Source organism: Ictidomys tridecemlineatus, chromosome X (assembly GCF_052094955.1).
Source record: "Ictidomys tridecemlineatus isolate mIctTri1 chromosome X, mIctTri1.hap1, whole genome shotgun sequence".
Taxonomy (NCBI): domain Eukaryota; kingdom Metazoa; phylum Chordata; class Mammalia; order Rodentia; family Sciuridae; genus Ictidomys; species Ictidomys tridecemlineatus.
This window is the reverse complement of record NC_135493.1, coordinates 77,115,317-77,136,955: the sequence shown is the minus strand read 5'-3', so window position 1 is coordinate 77,136,955 and position 21,639 is coordinate 77,115,317. Positions and strand designations below refer to the sequence as shown.

The 21,639-nt window shown below is 42.1% G+C and overlaps 1 protein-coding gene across 1 annotated transcript in view; it reads right to left on the bottom strand.

Annotated features, from left to right (window-relative positions):
* Positions 1-21,639, bottom strand: part of Slc16a2 (solute carrier family 16 member 2) — a 107,321-nt gene that overhangs the window by 4,924 nt on the left and 80,758 nt on the right. The window contains exons 2-4 of the mRNA XM_005337481.5: positions 9,616-9,760; positions 5,089-5,539; positions 3,796-3,939 (exon numbers count right to left, since the gene is read on the bottom strand). Coding sequence (XP_005337538.3) covers positions 3,796-3,939; positions 5,089-5,539; positions 9,616-9,760 — 740 coding nt within the window. The remainder of the gene's footprint in view (positions 1-3,795; positions 3,940-5,088; positions 5,540-9,615; positions 9,761-21,639) is intronic.

Here is a 21,639-nt window from a genome sequence, read left to right as displayed (position 1 = left end):
CATTAGGGGGTTCACCCAGGTTCCTTATGCTTTAGGATATGCGACAGATCGCCTGTCTCAAACACCTCAGGCAGCAAAGGGGCCTTTCAGGAAAACTAAGCTAGTAGGTGGGTGTCTAGGAAGCTTAAATCCAGACCAGGAGCACTGACTATTCTGGGCCTTCTTTTGGGATGAGGAAAAAAAAATTGACTCCAAAACAAAGACAATCACTTTGCAATGGCTGGTTTTTCTCTCTCAACAGAGAAGGGCCACAGGAAACACAGCCGATCTTTTGATAAAGGTCATTTGCAACTTGTGTCTGTGAAGTTGACTGAAGACCTTGGGTGCAGGCAGAGAAAGGAGCACTGCCTGCCCCTCCACCAATCTCTGCAGCCAGCAGAGTCAGGTTATCCCAAGGCCAAGGCTAAGACCTGATCTGTTTACTAAGGGCTTAAGAGGCCCAAAGATTTGCCAATAGTTCGTAGTTGGTCAATAAGCAGGCCAATTTGCCCAGGAACTTGTGGGAGGAGTGGAGGTCAAGTCTGTTTAAGGCTCTAAAGATTTTTTGTGTTGCAGCCAGGTGTGGTGAGCATGCCTGTAATTCCAGAGACTCAGGAGGCTGAGACAGGAAGATTGCAAGTGGGAGGCCAGCCTCAGCAATTTAGAGAGACCCTGTCTCAAAAAGTAAAAATAAAGGCTGGGGGAGGGCAGGCACTGTGGCGCATGCCTGTAATCCCAGAGGCTTGAGAGGCTGTGATAGGAGGATTGCAAGTTCAAAGCTAGCCTCAGCAATGGAGGTGCTAAGCAACTCAGTAAGACCCTGTCTCTGAATAAAAAAACAAAATGGGACTGGGGGTGTGGTTCCCCCTACCAAAAAACAAAAAAATAAAAACAAAAACCCAGAAAACAAAGGCTGGGAATGTTTCTGGGTGGTAAGTGCCCCTGGGTTCAATCCTCATATCTACAAAGAGAAAAAAAGATTTTCTGTATTGTTGCTCACAGTAGGTGGATTAGTTGGGGTTTTGAGAGGATAATGCCATCTGAGGACATCTCTTTGTTGGGGAAACTTTGAACTTGACCAGATTGTTTTGAGGTAGGTAGGCAGAATTTAGGAATAAGAACAGGAGACACTCCAGCTTCACACACAACTATGAGATAAAACCAGATCCACCTATCAACCAAGCCCATTATGGTAATTAAGAATTAATACCATTATATAACACAAAGGATGGCATTAACTGATTTTAATCAGCTCTAATTGCTACCTATTGTATCTAGTTGCCTCTTAACATCCTCTAGGAGGCCTTGCCAAAGTTTGGAAATAAAAAAAAAAAAATCCCTCTTGGAACTGGGAATTAGGCCTCAAGAACTGGCCCAATGTGGGGCTCTCTTGCAGGTTGTCACCATTTCCTTGCCAACAAACTGTGCAGAGGCTAGATGCCAGGCATGTATGCCTGTCTTCACAAATAGTAAGAACCACAGGGTCTAATGGGTGGTTTTTCAGAACCCGAGGCTGTATATCCTCCTTTTCTCTCCCAGACCTGTACTCCTGCATCTGACCCAGAGACAAAAAAAAAAAAAATTCCTGTGATGGAGTCTCTTGAGAAACTCAAGAGAAAGGAGCAGTTTATCCATTGTCTTGTGCTCTTGTCCTGAAACACTCAATTTGCAAAATGAAAGAGTTGAACTATAAGTTGATGAAGATGTTTCAACTATAATGTTCTAAGATTGTTTTATATTATTTTAAATGGTAAAACTGGGTCAAGTAAGACTAAGGAAAAGGAGCAGGAGCAGAGGGTGGTAAAAGTTAGCAGAAACACTGAATTCCAGCCTAACTTGGCCTCCATCCAGCAATGCTTCCCAGTCCCTTGGAAATCCTGCTGTACAACAGAAAGCAAAAGCTGCTGGGGCCTCATCTCTCTCCTGCAGACTATAATGAGAAGCATGTGAGCTATATGGCTAGGCAGGGGCTGCTGCCTCTCCTCAAGATAAAGCTCTGGCTCAGTGCCAGATTACTCTGATTTCCAGAACCCTTTGGCATCTTGGCTAATAGTGGCAGGGAAGACCCATGGCGAGTGGGGGCTTGTGAAAGAGGCTGGAAGAGCATGCATAATCCTAATGCAGAAAGCCACCCAGATAAAGCACTTGCTGATATTTGCACAGAAATTCAAAATTTCATAATCCCAATCATAGGCTCTTGGTTTGACCTTGGTCAAGTCAATTATTATTTCTGAAACTTGACTCTGTCATCTGTCACCTAGGGTAAGGTGTGATATGAGAAGAGTGCTTCACAGGAGTTCAGCTCTGCCATTACTGTCTGAGAAGCCTTTCCCTCAGTTTCTCCATCAGTGCCATGAGAATTTAGCCTGGCTGGACACGAAGGGCATCTACAGCTCTGGCAAAGAAGATTGGCCAGATCTCTCAAACTAACAGGAATTAAACACAACAGGAAAAAATTAATCATGCCCTTATCCAAAACAACTGAGGGTATTTAGGAACACACTTGGGACAGATAAATCCCTGCTGTTAGTATCTTCAGGGCCCCTTGGAAGTGCCCTTAGGGCTTTCCCAGGCGTTCAGTCCAAACACAACCACCTTCTGGATGGATAATTCATGACTATTTGTTTCTTGGGGCTGCCTTTGCCCTTCCCACAGGGTTCCACCCTTAGGAACCTTCTGATAAGACCAGCTATAGGAGCAAAAAGCATGAGAGAGATCAGGAAGACATTATTGCTGCCAGCCAGCCAAAGACAGACAACCTGAGTAGTAGTAGTCTGTATTTGAATCAAAACAGGGCCCAGTGCACACAGAAAGTAGCCTTTGGAGCATCCATGTTTCTGCTGCCCACAATATGAGGAAACTATGTCACTGTCAGAAGGATTAAAACCTGGTAATACTGCATTTCTTTTGATCCTCACCTGTAAGGTGAGATAGGAAAGCAAAGAATTATCTCATTGCATAAGTTAGTACAGTGAGGACTAAAGAGGGGAAGTGAGGTCTGGCCTTTTCTGGCCTTTTGTTTTTGATTTCCACTGAGAGGATGGCAATTGAGAACCATTGCTTGGGCAGGCACAGTGGCACACACCTGTAATCTCAGCAACTTGGGAGGCTAAAGCAGGAGAATCACAAGTTCAAGACCAGCCTCGGCAGCTTAGCAAGATCCTGTCTCAGAATAAAAAATAAAAAGGGCTCTGGATATAGTTCAGTGGCAAAGCACCCCTGGGTCCAATCCCTAGTACCAAAAAGCCAGGGGGGTGGCTGGCAGGGTTGGTGATGTAACTCAGTAGTAGAGCACCTCTGGGTTCAATCCCTAATACCAGAGAGAGGAAGAGAACCAGTGCTTGATGCCAAGTAGCTCTGGAAGTATGAGACATGATAGGCTTGAGCCTGGGCCTAGAGGAGAGAGATGCTGGGTCATACAGAGTGTTATAGTTGCCTACAGTCCTCCAAGAGAATGTACGGTAGCAATGAAATCAGTCCTTACTGGGGTCTGCATTTAACTTCCGGCCTCAGTTTCTTGTTTTCAGATGAACAGCTATTATTAATTTTTTAAAATGCCTGTAAAATGTTCTAAAAGTTTCCATATACACTGATTTTACTGGGTACATATTCCATCTTGATAAAGGAAGCATAACAAGGGTGATTGCTTTTGCTTGAAAACAAGGGAAACTGAGGCTCAGAGAATTGGATTGATTTTCTTGTGTCACATAAGGGCCCAGGGAACTGCAGTGGCACACCCTACCAATCTATTCCAAAGCCTAGAGATAACCTGTGGCAGGCTATTCTTCCTCACAGTGTACATATGGTCACACTCACCTGCAAGTAGATCTTTTTAAGTCCAGGAATGGAGTCACTGACATGGCCTGACACAAGACGCCCAAGGCCTGAGGTAGCCCCGATACACACCAAGAGCACCCAGGTCTCCTTGATTTCCAAGAACTCCTCTTCCACATACTTCATCTGAAAAGAAGGACACCAGGACCCTCAGAACACAAGGTGGAAGAAAAGCTGACTGTTGGCATATTCAGGACTCTCTACTGCTCACTTTCCTGGAATAGGACAAGAGCTCCTCCTGTAGTCCTCTCTCTGTACCCCTGGCTCCAAGATAAACTTTCTACCTGCTTATAACAGCCCAAAAGGCTGTTTATCTCTCAGTCATCTGGATGTTGGGCTTCTGAGAAACAGCCAAGGAAGGTGGGTATCTCCAAGCTCCTTCTAGGCCCTGGTAGGACACAACACAACCTCTACAACTGAGAAAACCCAAGTGTTCCTCTGTAATCTCCTCATTCCCTGACCCAACACTGACAGCTGGAACAGTATCCAGTCACCAGGAGAGAAAAATCTACCAACTTCCAGGTAACTCTTCTAAAGCATGTTTTAAGAAACAGTCTATGGAGGATAACAACTAGATTACAACTGAAAGTTCTGTGGCATAGAAGTTTAGTGAATGCTGGAGTAAACAAAGCTGAATGGGTTCTTTTAATGCAGGATTTGTTATTACCTTAAAGAGGTTACTACACATCATGAAGTTAGATCTAATATGTGCTATTTTCTAAACAAAATCATGTGACCACAAAGACCAGCATTCCACACAGTCGTAGAAAACTCTCTCAGGGGCTGGGGCTGTAGCTCAGTGGTAGAGCGCCCGCCTCACATGTGTGAGGCACTGGGTTCGATCCTCAGCACCACATAAAAATAAGTATTGTGTCCATCTACAACTAAAAAGTATTTTTAAAAAATAGTTTAAAAAAAAAAAGAAAACTCTGTCAGACCATCTGGGCCAGTCTCCTATATCCCAATCTGCTTATCTCCCCAAAATATGTCTAATTGTTTTTGCATCTTATTTTTATTTACTTAATATTTTATTGACAACCAGGCTTTTTTGTCTAATTTTTTTTCACTGTGAGGGAAACCATAATGTATGGACCTTTCCATAAGGAACTCCCCCCATTTTCCTTTGGGGTGCTCCCTTGATCTGTGCTCTGTCCCTCTCTGGTTATCTCCAACCACTGTTCTGTTTCTTTTTCCAAATGTCTCAGCTTTGCCCTTTCAGTATCCCCCACCCCTACCCTCTGGACTCCAGGCAGGTTCAGGGCAGGTCTTCCTCACCAGGTGTACATAAGGAACGAAGTAGCCCAAGGCAGCAGCAGCAATCCCAAAGGCCCAGATGCGGTAAGTGCGTTGGCGGAACACTCTCATGTTGAAGTACTTCCTGAGCTGAGCCAGAAAGCGCTGGTGCAAGGTGCGGACACCTCTCTTGCTTGGGGTGTCCTGGGAGCTGGGCAGGAGGGGCCGGTAGGTAAGTGAGAGCAGCATAAGAACAAACATGAAGGTACTCAGCACCTGGAAGGTTTGGGCCAGCTTGATCTTATCCCCCAGCATTTTGATGAGGAAGGGGAAGGACATGGAGAAGATGCTACTCCCAGCAGACACCACACCATTGGCCAGACCCAGGCGGCGTTGGAAGTAGTGGCCCAGGATGACGAGGGATGGCTGAAAGGCGAAGGAACAGCCACAACCAAACAGAATTCCATAGGTGAAGTAGCGCAGGCTTAGGGAGCTGTGGGAGAGACACAGAGAGCTATCCTCAGCAGCCTGACCATCTGCCTCCCCAGTTTGGCCTCTTGAGACCTCCATCCCTTAACCCAAGCCCCACTTGCCATTGACCCTCAGAGCAGGCAAGGAATTAGGCCTTCTTTTTTTAATTTACTGTTTTTTTTAATTATACATGACAGTAGAATCCATTTTGATACAATTATACAAGCATGGGATATATCTTATTCTAGTTAGGATCCTATTCTTATGGATGTACATGATGGTGGGATTCACTATGATGTTTTCATACATGTACATGGGAAAATTATGTCAAATTAATTCCACTGTCTTTCCTTTTCCTATCCCCCCTCCCTTCCTTCTATTCCCTTTTGTGTAATATATTATACTTCTATTCTTCACCTCATCCCAACATTCAACCTTTGGTTTTTGGGGACTGGCTTACTTCTCGTAGCAGGATAGTCTCCAAATCCATCCACTTACTGGCAGATGTCATAAAGTCATTCTTCCTTATGGCTGAGTAATACTCCTTTGTGTATATATACCACATTTTCTTTATCCATCCATCTGTTGAAGGCACTTAAGTTGGCACCATGACTTAGCTATTGTGATTTGAGCTGATATAAACATTGATGTGGCTGCATCACTTTAGTACACTGATTTTAAAATTCTTTGGCTATATACTGAAAGTGTAATAGCTGGGTCAAATGGTGGTTCCATTTCTAGTTTTTTGAGGAATCTCCATACTGCTTTCCAGAGTGGTTGCACCAAAGGAATTGGGCCTTCTGATCCCCATTTTGCAAGTGAGGAGGCAAATGCTCAGAGAGGTGATTTACCCAAGGTAATGTAACTGGGGATCAATAATGCTTGGACTTGAGTACAGGTCTTTGTGTATCTAGCATGAATTGCAGTACCCTAGCAAACATGGTTGTTCAAAACAAAGCCATAACCAGCCTATGCAAAGGCTATATAAGGGGCTACAGGGAGTTAAGTCAGTGCCTTAAAGCAGTTTTGCCCCCGATGCCCTACCCCATTTGCTCTTTCTGTAAGAACATTTCTGGATGGCTTCACAACCAGTGGAAAAATGGTTCTACTTGTGGCTAGAGCTCCAAGTCATCCTTCCTGTTATCTCAGTCAGAGCTCTGAGTTCCTCTGGATGACATGAAACTGGTCATGACTACTGCTCACCTAGACACCACTTTGGCTGGTGGCCAAAGCTTTATTCCAAGTAACAACAAAGGTCTGCAAGGAACCAAAATCCTTGAAGGCTGAAACTTCCATAGGATTCTTCAATGTCTTTCTCCACATTCAGGGACCTTAGTATTTCAGAGAATGGCTGATGATTTGAGAGACAGCCACTCCCCAACTCTTCCCAAGGTCCAGCGACCCTAGGTCCTGGATAATATCCATGGGGATAACAGGGTAAGGAGTCCCTTTAATTTCCAGAGTCCTGTCTATCTTTCTGGACATGGTATTTATTAGTTCTCCCAGAGTAGAATGGCTGCTTGAAAGAAAGTGTAGCCTCAAAGAAGTTGTGGGCCTGGCCAAGTAAGACAGGTCCTGCCTTAAAACCCTTAGGCCCTGTTGTGGCCATAAGCCTCTGTAACAGAAGGCAAAGTGTCAGAAGGGGAAAGGCCATGGGAAGGTCAGCTTGGCCGGTCATCTGCCCCCAGACAATATTGGCACAACCTAGTGAGAGTTTTGTTTCCCTTTTGATGCCTCCATATATTTTGCAAGAGTTCTTATCTGGCCACTTTATTACTCAATACTCTTCTTGGCCAGGCAGTTCTTCCCTAGAGATAGACCCAGTCTTCATACTCAAGGACTCAGTCTATGCTGCAGAGAAGATGTGGGTGTTAGCCCCCATGATTCCAAGATAGCTTTCATAACTGTTACTTTCTGTCTGCTTGTAATCACTGGATGTGGGCAGGGGTTCTGGTTTCAAACAGGCTGTTTCTACTTGTTACACATAGCTAAGCCAATTGCTCTTCTGTCAGGTTCCTTGGGGCTTCCTCCATTAGATTCTAGGTACCCTATGGTATTGGTCTGGGATGGGACTTATCTTAGGGAGAGAAGCTAGACCTTCATAGAGGGGCCTGTATGGGCAAAACATGAGATTTAGTTAGGGTGCTGTGTGGTGAATTTGTTTCTAGCTGGGCCACAGGACAGTAGGCTCCTGAGTTGGGCTTGCCAAAGCCTCATCAGCCCTGCCTGTACTCTACCCAGTTCCATGTCATCCAGAAGAACTCAGAGCTCTGACTGAGACAACAGGAAGGATGACTTGGATCTCTAGCCACAAGTAGAACCATTTTTCCACTAGATGTGAAGCCATCCAGAAAGTTTCTTGGCTCTGGAAATGTTCTTACAGAAAGAGCAAATGGGGTAAGGGGTCAGGGACTAGAGAACAGAACGCCTACTCTAGTGTGCCTAAAGAAGAATTCCAGAAGGAAATACCACATCTGAGCTCCTTCCCCTCCAGTGACTGAGCTCATGTGAATTGGAAAGGAAATGGGATCCATATGTTGCTAATTTGTTTACACTTTGCTCTGCTGTGCCTCAAGCAACAGGCCTCTGCTATGCAGTACTGAGAATGGAGTTGCTAGCTCCTCCCCACAAGAAACCAGGCACTAGCTTGCTGGGGGCAAATGAGGCTGACCACCAGAGGGGTCTTGAAAAGGTTTGAAGCTGCTGTCCTGGGAGGGCTGAGCAGGTTCCAGGCAGGGCATGGTTTTCCCTCCTCTGTCCCAATTTAATGGGATGGAGCCAAGAAATCACTGCAAGCCAAATCTGAGCTCTGCGGGAGGGCAGGCTGAGCAGCCAGAAATGCTGCTCACCCTCATGGAGCCCAGTTGAGGCAGAACACAATTGTCATTCTCTACAGTGAGTGGAACCTTATGCTTTGAGAGCAAGTTTCTGACAAGTTAGCTCTGCCCCCATTGCAAACATGTCACTGTGGCCACTTCCTTGTCTCCAGCCCAGCATTTTCCTATATCAGCCCAGGAAGATTGGAAGGAGGAGGTGCCATAAGTTCTAAAGTGCCTAGAAGAAAGAAAATGGAGTTCTTTAGGAACCCCATATTCCTCCAACTATGATGTAGGGTCTTTATTCTCCCATCCCCTATACACATACTTCTGAAGGACTCGTTAGAAAGCACAGATGAACTTAAAGCCTGTTTCTTGATTAATACTACCTAGTTCTGCCAGTGGGGAGCAGTAGGACTAGGGTTCAAATTTACCTTTGATCAACATTAGTATGTTAGCCTATACCCAGCTGGGCTGCTGGGTTCTGGGTCTGTAACTCAATGAGGGATGCTGTTAAACATCTTTTTTTAATCTTTAGTTGTAGTTGTACATAATACCTTTATTTGTTTTTATGTGGTGCTGAGGATTGAACCCAGGACCTTGCGCTTGCTAGGCAAGCGCGCTACTACTGAGCCACAACGCCAGCCCTGTTAAACATCTTTATCATGTCAAAGACATAAATCTTTATCTGCCCCAAATCATCTATCCATTGGCAGCCAGAGATATCTGGGAAAGGGCCAGACATGTTAAATAGCTTTGGGCTCAGCTGACTGCTTTTTCAGGATTGGATCCCTTCAAGAATTCTCGAATACTAGAGGCTTACTCAAGAGTTCACTCCTGGGAAGAAAGGCAAGCTCATGACATGTGTGGTACATTGAAAGGAAATAGAGTGGTAGAGCTTGGAGAATCCTGGAAAGATCATTTGGTTTAATTCTCCCATGTTATGGATAGACAAATTGAGGCACAGACAGGAGAATGATACCCATCAGTTTTCCATAGCCATTTAGTGGCAAAAACTGGGCTTGGACCCAGGTCTATGAACTATCAGGCTTAGGCTCCTCCCAACTCTTTGGAACTCTTGGGTCCTCTTTGGGGATATTCCCTTCAAATGTGTCCTTCAGACCCTATCTAGATGAATCCATTGGATTATGAATCCTGGGAGCAGGGTCTTTGAGAGTCCCACATGGCCAGGGCCATAGAGGATCCTACAATGAGAAGAGTGTCTCTAGCTGAAGTCCAAAAAGAAGCCAGTGGAGAAACAGCCAGCAACTCCTAGCCTTACCTGGTGAAGGAGCTGGTATGGAGGCCAATGAAAGCAACAGCAGCACCCGCAGTTGCTGTGATTCGGCAGCCCAGTCGGTCAGTGAATATACTCACAATGGGAGAACAGAAGAAGATCATACCCATCGCAAGGGCTCCTACCCATGCTGCAGAGAAAAGAAGCATAAAGACACTGTAGCTTAATGTGGTACCTGGTTATGCTGCTGGTATCTCAGTTCTTCTTCTCTGGCTGTTCAGGGGGTCATTGCATTGGCCTGCATTGTCAGCCTGCTGGTCCCTGCCGGTCAGAAAGGTATGCAAGCAGATGCTAGATATTATAAAACAGGGGATTCCAATGCTGGGGTCACATTTGGACTTGCCAACATTTTAGGCCTTTCTGGGGGACACTAAGCCAGATCTGTAGCATTAGGTACTGGGCTGCTTGGATTCAAGGGCAAGGAGCATGGAGGTTAGCTTTTAGGAGCTATAGTCAGGTTTGTCTTGGTCATTGGGACAACTCTGTGAAGATGCTAAGACTAAGGAGCAGAGAAGGTCAAGACGAAAATCTTCTGGAATTGTACTAGGGTATAGAGAAGATTCAGGGGCCACCTAAAGATTTCTAAGGACACTGTGCAAGAGGGCTATGTAACCTCATCCTAAAATCCTCCATCAGAAACCATGTTTGGCAAATCTCTGATTCCAACTCAAATAATAAGTCCTGTTTTTATTTTATTTTGGTACTGTGGATTAAACTCAGGGCCACTCTATCACTGAGATATACCCCTATCCCTTTTTATTTTAATGCAGGGTCTTACAAGGTTACTGAGGCTGGCCTCAAACTTGTGATCCTCTTGCCTTAATCTCCCAAATCTCTGTGATTACAGAATGTACCACCATGCCCAGTGAGAGTATCCTGTTTTTAAAAGCTAAGTATCAGCTGGGTGTGGTGGTACACGTCTGTAATCCCAGCAGCTCAGGAGGCTGAGCCAGGAGGATAGCAGGTTCGAAGCCAGCCTCAACAACTTAGCAAGGCTGTAAGCAACCTAGAGAGATCTGTCATGAAATAAAAAATAAAAAAAGGGCTGGGGATAATAATAATTAGTATTATTAGTATAATAATAATAAAATAAAATCTAAGTATCTATAACAATCCTGACCAGGGAGAAAGAAATTTGCCATTTTACTTAGATTCTTCCAGACCATTTCCCCTTGCTCAGCCCTCAGAAAGAAAACCTAAATTTTCTTTTTTCATTTGTTTGTTTGAAGGTTGTTATCAAGTTTCATCTTGAGCCTCTCTTTTCCAGGATAAATAATCGTAGTTCCTTAATTTTTCTTCTTAGCTTTAATTTCCAACTCTGTATTTTCAGAATTCTCTTCTGAACATGTTCCAAGTCTTCATCATCATCATCATCATCATCATCAAAAAGTATTCAATGAGTGTCAGCTAAGTAGGGCTCTGGATCAGCTTCTGGGTCTCTTCAACTGTAGAGCCCCAGGTAGGCCAAAGGAGTACAACTGGAGTGAAGTTAGTGCTAGTCTACCACTTGTGTCCCATACCTTAGTGCCAAGTAGGATGCTCAAATCCCCACCAGGAATCTTCACTTCTGGGACCTGTCCTGAGCCCATGATGCCTGACTCCCAAAATACTGGCTGGGGGCATCAGGAAATCTGGACTTTCATTACAATTTTACCTCTTATCAGCTGTGGAACCTTGAGATGTTACATAGCACTTCTCTAATTATTTTTTTCATCTGTGAAATAGGGATTAAAATTCCTACTGTGCCTTCCTCAAAGTTTTTTAAAATTGTTATATCTCTCTCTCTCTCTCTCAGAGAGAGAGAGAGAGAGAGAGAGAGAGAGAGAGAGAGAGAGAGAGTGTGTGTTTTGGAAATATTAACAGTTATATACAAAAAACAATGTAAAATGGATCATTGACTTAAATGTAAAAAACTATAAAATTTCTAGAGGAAAGTATAGGAGAAAAAACCCTTCTGATTTTGGTAAGGCAAAGATTTCCAGATATTCATAAAAAAGTATGAGCCAGGGGCTGGGGTGTGGCTCAGCAGTAGAGCCCTTGCCTAGCATGGGCAAGGCCCTGGGTTAGATCCTCAACACCACATAAAAATAAATAAGTAAAATAAAGGTATTGTGTCCAACTATAACCAAAATATAAATATTTTTTAAAAGTATGATCTATAAGAGAAAATTTTGACACATTAGACTTTATAAAAATTTAAAACTTCTATTCTTTGAAAAAATAGTTACAAAAGTGAAAGGCAGGCCATAGACTGGGGGAAACATTTACAATATACATATCTGGCAAAAGACTGGTATCCAACACACAAGTGTGAATTGACTCTCACAATTCAAAAAGAAAAAAAGCAAGCAATCTTATATAAAATATGGGCAAAAGACTTGAAAAGACACTGTACACACACAATATGAATAGCAATTAAACACATAAAAAGATGCTCAACATGATTAATCATTTAAGAAATGCATATTAAAACCACAGTGGGATCCCCCTATATACCCACTAAAAAGGCTTTTAAAAATGATAATACTTAGTATTGGGGAGGATGTGGAGGAAATGAAAATCTTATACACTGCTGGGGAGAAATGAAAAATAGTACACTTTTTTGAAAAGTCTAGCAGCATCTTATGAGGTTAATCATATATTTACCACATCATATACCACTCCTGGTTATTTAATCAAGATGAACAAAAACTTATGTTCATTCAAAAACCTGTACCTAGACGGTTATAGCAGCTTTTTGCATAATTGCTCAAACCTGGCAACAACCTGAATATACTTCAACTGATGAATAAATAGAAAAATGGGTATTACATTAATGCAGCAGAATAAAATTCAGCAACAAACCAGAATGAACTATTGATACTTGTACAATTCTCAAAGGCCTTATACTAGGTGAAAGAAGTCAAACTCAAGTGACTCATAAGAGATTCTGGATAAGACAAAACTATGGGACAAAAAACCCCGCCAAATTGGTTGGTATCAGGGGAGGGGATGGTGTGAGAGGGTTGAATATGGAACGAGGCATGAGAGAATTTGAGGTATAATAGAAGTGTTATATATCTTGATTGTGGTAGAGTGGTACTCTTTGGGGGATGTAGCTTAGTGGTAGACCAAGTGCTTAGCATGCAGGAAGCCTGGGCTCTCATCCCCAGCACCAAAAATAAAACTGGAAAACCAAGTATATAAAAAGCATAAATATTATCATACTTAAATTATATCTCTAAATTTGATGTTATTAAAAAGTGAGGGCAGGGGCTAGGAGTGTAGCTCAGTGGCACAGCATGTGTTTAACATGTGTGAGGCCTGGAGTTTAATCTCTAGCACCAAAAAGTGGGCAGGGGAAGGTAGAAAAACAGGAAGTACCAGTTAGAGATCTCATTTATGGGGCTGGGATTGTGGCTCAGCGGTAGAGCGCTCACCTAGTATGTGTGAGGCCTTGGGTTCAATCCTCAGCACTACATAAAAATGAATAAATAAAGGTATTGTGTCCAACTACAACTAATGGTATATATACTTTTGTTCTGGCCAGATTTAAAAAAAAATAGCTTAGATGCATTGTTGAAGAGGAAAACATAGCTGAATTTAGTAAATAATTTTACTGACACTCTATAGCCAGAACTCATTATTGATTAACCCTTCTGAGTATATACAAGACAATGAAAACTGATGATTCAGCTTGTAAGGTACTTTTTGTACAGACTAAGAAAGTATAAATTGAATTTGATGTAGCTTTTAAAAATTAATCTGCTTTTTTGTCTGTTTTTTTGGTATTGGGGATTTAACACAGGAGTGCTTTAGCACTGAACTACATCCCCAGCCCTTTTTGTTCTTTATTTTGAGATGGGGTCTTGCTAAGTTGCTTAGGTCCTTACTAAATTGCTAAGGCTGGCTTAGAACTTGCAATCTTCCTGCCTTGGCCTTCTGAGTCACTGGGATTACTGGTGTGCACCACCACACCTTAATTGGGGGGGGGGGCGTTGCTGGGGATTAAACTCAGGGGCACTTGACCACTGAGCCAATTCCCAGCCCTATTTTGTATTTTATTTAGAGACAGAGTCTCACTGAGTTGCTTAGTGCCTTGTTTTTGCTGAGGCTGGCTTTGAACTCACGATCCTTCTGCCTCAGCCTCCTGAGCCTCTGGAATTACAGGCACACACCACCATGCCCAGGTATCTGCTTAATTTTGGAAAATATTTTTATTTTGAAATAATTTATTGATTCACAGAAAACAGTTGAAGTAGCTCAAAGGGGTTTAATGAACCCTTCACTCAGTTTCCCCTTATGTAACTATAGTACAATATAATAGTCAGGAAATTGATGGTGGTATAATGTGTGTATAGTTCTGTATCATTTTATCATGCGTAGATTCCTATAACCATCATCACAATCAAGGTACACAAGAATTCCAAAACTACTAAGGTCTCCTTTGTGCCATCCATTTGTAGTCACACCCAGCCCATTCTCCCACCATCCCTAACTCCTAGAAATTATCACTGATTTGTTTTCCATATCTATTATATTCTTATTTCAAGAAAGTTATATAAATAGAATCATATAGTATATAACCTTTGACATTGGCTTAACCTTTGATGTTGACATTTTGACACCTAAAATAATCCTTTGGAAATACATATTTGAAGTGGGTTTCTTGGAGACAACATATAGTTGAAGCATGGCTTTCCCCCCACCCATGTACTCTGCCAAACTCTGTCTTTCAATTGATGTATTTAGAGCTTTTACATTTGATATAATCACATATATGTTAGGGCCATTTTATTTTTGTTTCTTATGAACTCTAGTTTCTTTTGCCTGCATACAGTTTACTTAAACAGTTTTTATAATTCTGTTTTAACTGAAAGTGCTTGAGTGTATCCCTTTGTATGACTTTTTAAGATGCTACTAAAAATTCAAAGAATTCACATATGTATATAATATCCCAGTCATCTTGAATATTTCCTCTATATAGACTGATAACCACATCAGTTATGGTTATAATTTTTCCTTAACTGTTAAACATAATTTAGAAAATACAAAAAGAGAAGGAAAGCCCATTATATTTACCCATTATTTTACCCTTTTCACTGTTATTTCTCTGTTTTGATTTGGAAGTGAGGTGTCCCCCAAAAAGTTCACATGTGAGACAATGCAAGAAGGTTCTGAGGAGAAATTATTGGGTTATGAGAGTCTTAACCCAATCAGTGATTTAATGCCCTGATAGGGATTAACTGAGTGGTCACTGAAGTGGTAGGGTGTGGCTGGAGGAGGTGAATTGGGGCGTGGCTTTGGGATATATTTGTATCTGGCTAGTGGAGTCTCTCTCTCTGCTTTCTGATCATCATGTGAGCCACTTCCCTTTGCTACACTCTCCCACCATGATGTTCTGCCTCACCTCGGGCCCTGAGGAATGGAACCAGCCTTCTATGGATTAAGACTCTGAAACTGTGGCCCTCAAATAAACTTTTCCTCCACTACAGTTGTTTTGGTGGAGTCTTTTAGTTACAGTAGAAAAAAAAAATCTAAGTAAGACACTCCCTGATATTTCCTATCCCTTCTTTTATTATTTCTTTTCTAGTTAGAGAAACTCCTTTAGTCATTCTTTTTCTTTCTACTTTTTATTGGTACATTATAATTATACATAATAGTGGGATTTGTTGGCTTTACCCTTTATTTTAGGGTAGGTCTATATAAATAACAAATTCTCTTAGTTTTCCTTCATGTGAGAATGTTTTGGTTTCCCTATTCATTCCTGAAGGATATTTTCACTGATTATACAATTCTAGGTTTTTCTTTCAGCATTTAGAATATTGTGCCACTTCTTCCTTTTGCCTTCCATGATATCTAATTACAAATCTATTGTCTTAGAATTGTTTCCCCCTTAGAGTTAATGTGTCATTTCTCTTTCACTGTTTTCAAGATTATTTTTTGTGTATGTATGTTCATGTGTGTATTTAGTTTTCAGAAGTTTAACTATGATGTGTCTTGGCATAGATCTCTTGTAGTTCATTGTCTTTGGGGTCTACTCAGCATCTTGAAACTAGACATATCTTTTTCCATATTTGGGAAGTTTTCAGCACTATTTTATTTAGTACTTTCTCAGCCCCATCTTTTTTCTCCTCTCCTTCTGGGAATCCTCCTATGGCAGAAATGAGAGACCCTTTGTTATATCATCACAGGTCCCCAAAGCTGTGTTCACATTTTTCCCCAATCTATTTTCTCTAAGTTTTTCAGATTTTATCATTCCTATTGTTCTATATTTTTAGTTCACTGATTCTTTCCTCTGTCTTCTCTAGTCTGCTGTGGAATCTACCCAATAAGGCTTATTTGATTTTGGTTAGTATTTTTTTCAGTAGTGAGGAATAAACTCAGGGCTTTGCATATTCTAGGCAAGCACTTAAACACTGAGCCACATCTCCAGCCCTTTGTATTTTTTTATTTGAGACAGGGTATCAGTAAGTTGCCCAGGGTGGTCTCAAACTTGTGATCCTCCTGCCTCAGCCTTTGGAGAAAGTTGAGATTACAGGTGTGGGTCACCATGCCTGGCTTATTATATTTTTCAGTTCTAAAAATTTCCATTTGTTTTGTCTTTATGACTTTTATTTATTTGCTGAGATTTTGTGGCTTTTTTTTTCATTTATTTCAAGTATGATTTTAATGGCTTGTTATAGCATTTTTTATGATAACTGCTTTGAAATCCTTGCCAAGTTTAATTTCTGTGTCATCTTGGTCTTGATGGTCTTTTTAAATTGAAGTCAATATTTTCCTGGTCCTTGGTGTGACAAGGGATTTTCTATTGTATCCTGGGCATTTTGTTGTGAGACTCCAGAGCTTATTAAAATCTTGTGCTTTAGCAGGCCTCCTCTGACAACATGCCAGCCAGGCAGCACCAGGCAGCACTGCCAAATGAGGGTGGAAGTCCATGTTCCCGGCTCGGCCTCCATTGATACACTGGGGAGGAAGGTTGCCTTGATATTGCTGAGCAGGAGTGGCAGTTGGTCAAGATCCCCACTAGGCTATTTCTGATACCTTCTTTATTGAAAGGAGTAGGGGTCCCTTGTTACTGTTTCCCATGTGGTATCAACTGACACTATACTAGGTGATAGTGAAAGTCCCAATGTCCTACTTGGCCTTCACTAACACCACTTTGGCATTTTGCCAGGAATAGGAGGGGTGGTCAGAGGTTACAGTCTGGCAAGGGTAAAAGTCCAGGCTCCCTACAAGGTCTCCACTGCCGCTGTGGGGGAGGGGTAGGCCTTGTTACCACTGAGAGGGGAAGAAACTTCTGAATCCCTACTTACTTTTCTCTGACACCACTTCAGCATGGGAGGTTGGCATGTTGGGGCACCTTCTGAAGCTGGGTGAATGTAGAAATCTAAGATCCCTCCTAGGCCTTTGCTGACAAAGTGTGAGTGGGGTGCATTTTTTCTTCCATGGTGTTTGCCTGGAGTAGAGAGGTTGTTGTCTAAAGGTTTTCTGTCTTGCTAGACTTCCCCTTTCCTGGTACTTTAGCTAAAGAATCAATCTTTTTCTGCTTCCACTGGCATTTCTTGTCCATCAGTTTTAGATGTATTTCATGCAAGGAATAGGAAAAAGTGCCTTGATAGTTTTTTAAAAAAAAATTTTTTTAGTTGTAGATGGATATGATATCTTTATTTATTTATTTTTATGTGGTGCTGACGATCGAACCCTCATGCATGCAAGGCAAGTGCTCTCTCACTGAGCCACAACTCCAGCTCTTGATACAGTTATTAATGCTAAACGTATACATATTTTAAATTAAGTCACCCATGTATAATATTCATTTATTGAACAGTTATTTAACATTATCTTTGGCCCAGACACATGGCTACCCCACTTGCATTGAGGATGCTAAATAAGTAACATACAGATATGGTCTTTGACTTCAAGGATCTGACAGTGGGGTAGGGAACATGTTTTTTTTATATAATAGGGCAATACAATTTATAAAATCCTGTGATTCATGACCAGAATTAAATTGTCTAAGGATTTTTAAAGAAATCAAACACTCCAAGTGGAGGAAAATTTACTATATTAAGGGAAAGGAAAGTAGCCTAATAGATTAATGAATGAAGAACAACATAGTATAAGACTTAAAGGATAGTGGGATAGGTTATCAGAGGAAATTTAGTAAGAGAAAAATAACCAAGCAATGGACAATTTGAAAAAAAAGAACCAACAGCTGGGCACAGTAGCGCATGTCTGTAATTCTAGTGGTTTGGGAGGCTGAGGCTGGAAGATCGCAAGTTCAAAACCAGCCTCAGCAATGACGAGGCACTAAACAACTCAATGAGACCCTGTCTCTAAATAAAATACAAAATAGGGCTGGGGATGTGGCTCAGTGGTTGAGGGCCTCTGAGTTCAATCCTGGGTACCCCTACCCCAAAAAGAATAGAACCAACAGTCATATAATAATGATATGGTCTTCGACTTCAAGGATCTGACAGTGGGGTAGGGAACATGTCACTAATAAATGAGCATATCACTAATAAATGAGCATTATTACTTGCCTTTGCCCTTTTTCCACTTGGTTTCTGTTTTTTGGAAAATGCAAGGAGTAGTCAAAGTTTTTGACAACTCTGACAGTTTTCAATCTGGACTCAAAGTTCAGATTCTATTTGTTTCTTATTATTACCCCTGCTGTCACATGGGGAGGACAAAGGGATTTTGATGAAACAGCTGAGATTATGGGAGAGTTGGGAAGAGTGAAAAGTAGATTTCAACCAAAGAATACCATCTTTCTAAACAAACTTGGAAAAATCAGAGACGGGACTCCATAATTTCCCATCATGCAGAGGGCATTATTTTCAATTCACAGCTGTACCAAGTGCTAAGGAAGTGCTTAATTTCTGACAAATTTTCTTTGCAACAAAGCCCTGGCCTCTGAGGTTCAACTATATATAAACCCACTGATATGGTTTAGATATAAGGTGTCCTCCCCAAAAAGCTCATATGTTAGGCAATGCAGGAATGTTCAGAGGCTAAATGATTAGATTATGAGAGCTATAACCTAATTAGTGGATTAGTGGATTAATCCATTTGATGGATTAATAATTTGGATTACTGGGTGGTAACTATAGGCAGATAGGGCATGGCTGAAGGAAGTAGTTCACTGGGATCATGTCCTTGTGGATTATATATTTTGTTCCTGACTTTCTGTGTTTCTCTCTCTCTCTCTCTCTCTCTCTCTCTCTCTCTCTCTCTCTCTCTCTCTCTCCCCCTCCCTTCTCTTTTCTCTCTTTCCCTCCCTCCATCTTTCTCTCCCTCTGTCCCACCCTCTCTGTCTCTCTCCTTTCTCTCTCCCTCTCTCCCTCCCTCTCCCTGACTGCCATGAACCCAGCAGCTTTCCTCCTCTACACCCTTCTACTATGATGTTCTGTTAACCTTGGGTCCCAAGCAATGGAACAATGGAAGAGGCTGATCATGCACTGAAATCTCTGAAACCATAAGCCAAAATAAACTTCTCCTTCTCTAAGTTATTCTTGTCAGGTATTTTGTTCACAATGACGAAAAACTGACTAACACACCACCATCCACTCCTTTCATCTAGTAGTCCCCAGAAATTTTTTTCAACCTCAACCACTACCTCCAGGTGAATGACAGTTCACCCCAAAAGGCCTGTACTTGAAATGAACACAATGGCTATATTCAGCAGGCAAGCCCTTCCTTTCCTCCTCTAAGCACCCATGGCTGTGGGGTTTCTGTTGGGCCTGGGCAGCACAAGGTCAGAACCCTGGCTTTTTTAGCTCTATCCTGGACCTGTTGGCCTTCCAGATTCCTCATCCTCAACATTTTTTTTCACTCAAGTGCCCAATTAGTGCCCTGGATCCTTACCCAGGCACTCAGGCAAATGTCTTTGAAGTATAGGGAGACCGCTCAGAAAAGAACTCAAATGTGGGACCAGATTCCTTATTTCTTGTTTGCCAAAAACCAAGCACTCCAAGCTCTCCCCCTGAGTTAAAAGAGGGAGAGAGGGTACTCCAAGAGCCAAACTCTCCAAATAAATTACAGGCTTTCACAAATTCCTGTTATTGTGAGAAACTAACAAAAGTTTAAATGAGGGAATGATGGAGCATAGCCAATGAAAGGCCAAAACTGGTTAAGGGATAGATGGGTGAGAGAGGTAAGGAGGGGTGACATGAGGGCAGAGGTGGCTCTATTCAAGAGCCCCCTGCTGCTTCCTGACAAGGTGCATAGTATAATGAAAGCATAGCAAATAGGATTAAGAGATCTCATTCGAAGCTTAGCTATACAGCTGCTATGCACAGTGCTAAGTGGAGAGAATAGCACCATGAATTGGAGTTTGTGTTGCCAGAAGTATCCCTCTCCTTCTGTCTCGTCTCCATATGCTTTCAGAGTTCTCAGAACCTGGTGGAGAGTCTAAATCTAGTAGGAATAAGTGACGGTGACTGGAATGGTATAGGCAGGGTAAGGGGAGAGTGTGGAGTAGGTGGCAGGCAGGCCAGGACTGTGGTGACTATGCTAGCACATCTGGTCAGGTGATCATCACTCATTAGCTAGATGACTGGAAGCATCAGTGGAACACATTTAAAAGGAGGCAGGTGGGTGGTCATTGTGGCATGTACTATCATTCAAATACTTGGGAGGGAGAATTGCCTGGGTCACATAACAATATCCAGTCAATCAATCAATCAATCAATCAATTGATCAATGTAGGTAAAAGCACTTCTGGCATCAGCTGGGGACTTTTATTTTTTTTTTATTTTTTTTTTTAGAGAGAGTGAGAGAGGGGAACAGAGAGAGAGAGAGAGAGAGAGAGAGAGAGAGAGAGAGAGAGAGAGAGAGTTTTAACATTTATTTATTTTTTCTTAGTTCTCGGCGGACACAACATCTTTGTTGGTATGTGGTGCTGCTGAGGATCGAACCCGGCCGCACGCATGCTAGGCGAGCGCGCTACCGCTTGAGCCACATCCCCAGCCCCTTTTTTTTTTTTCAGAGTAGAGATTAGAAATTTATTAAAGGACAGAAGAAAAGACTTCTCCCTGAGGAAGAAGGGGACCCAGAAGGTGGAATCCCTGGGGACTTTTAGAGGGGAGAAATGCAACACCCTACTTTTTCCATAGGGACTGAGCTATCAGATCTCTGACCTCCATTTTCTCTTTGGCTGACCAGGAAAGGAACCACCCGCTGAGCTTCAAATTTTAACTATTTCCCTAGCTTTGTGCAGGGCCCACAGTTAAGTGCTATGTAGCTGACCAGTGAATAGATAAAATACTCTTGCTCAGGGAAGGTAATTACAAAATCTTTTTCTTCCCCTCTCCTCTCTGCTCCCCTCCTCTCCTCTCCTCTCCTCTACCCTCCCTTTTCCTCCTTCCTTTTCTCCTCCTTCCCCTCTTCCTTCTTCTCTCTCCTTTTTCAGTGCTCAGAATCAAACCCAGGGCCTTCCACATATTAAGAAAGTATTCTACCACTGAGCAACCCCTCCAGCCCCCTTTTCCATTTTCTGACATACATTATGTTGAAGAGCTCCCAGTTTCTCTAAACCCATTTGCTTTGTTAGCAACTCATGATCCATCCATTGTGTCTGGGACTCTGCTCCAGATTGGTAGTAAGCCTTTATTTAAAAAGACAAAAACTACTTTCATATTTGCCCTGGCATTTGATCTTCCCTGTGTTCTTTTTTCAATATTAAAATGTAGTGAGGGTTTTTTATGGTATGACCTGGCAATATTGGAAAACATTCTTTTCCAAGCATTTGACACCTAAACAAACCCTATTTTTATTCTTCCATGCCTTGTCTCAATACATGGATTATCTACTTTTCAGTTTCAAAACTTTTAAACCAAATAATCATTGAAAATATGTTAATGTTTCACCCCTTATTCAGTCATTTGGCCTCTTTTCCCTTGCTATTATTGTTTATTTACTTCCTTTTTCAGAGTACAAAAATCTAGAGGTCTAGTTCCTCATTTTACAGATAGTCAGACTGAGGCCCACAGAGACCCATCTCAAGGAGTGACCATGCCAAGTTTG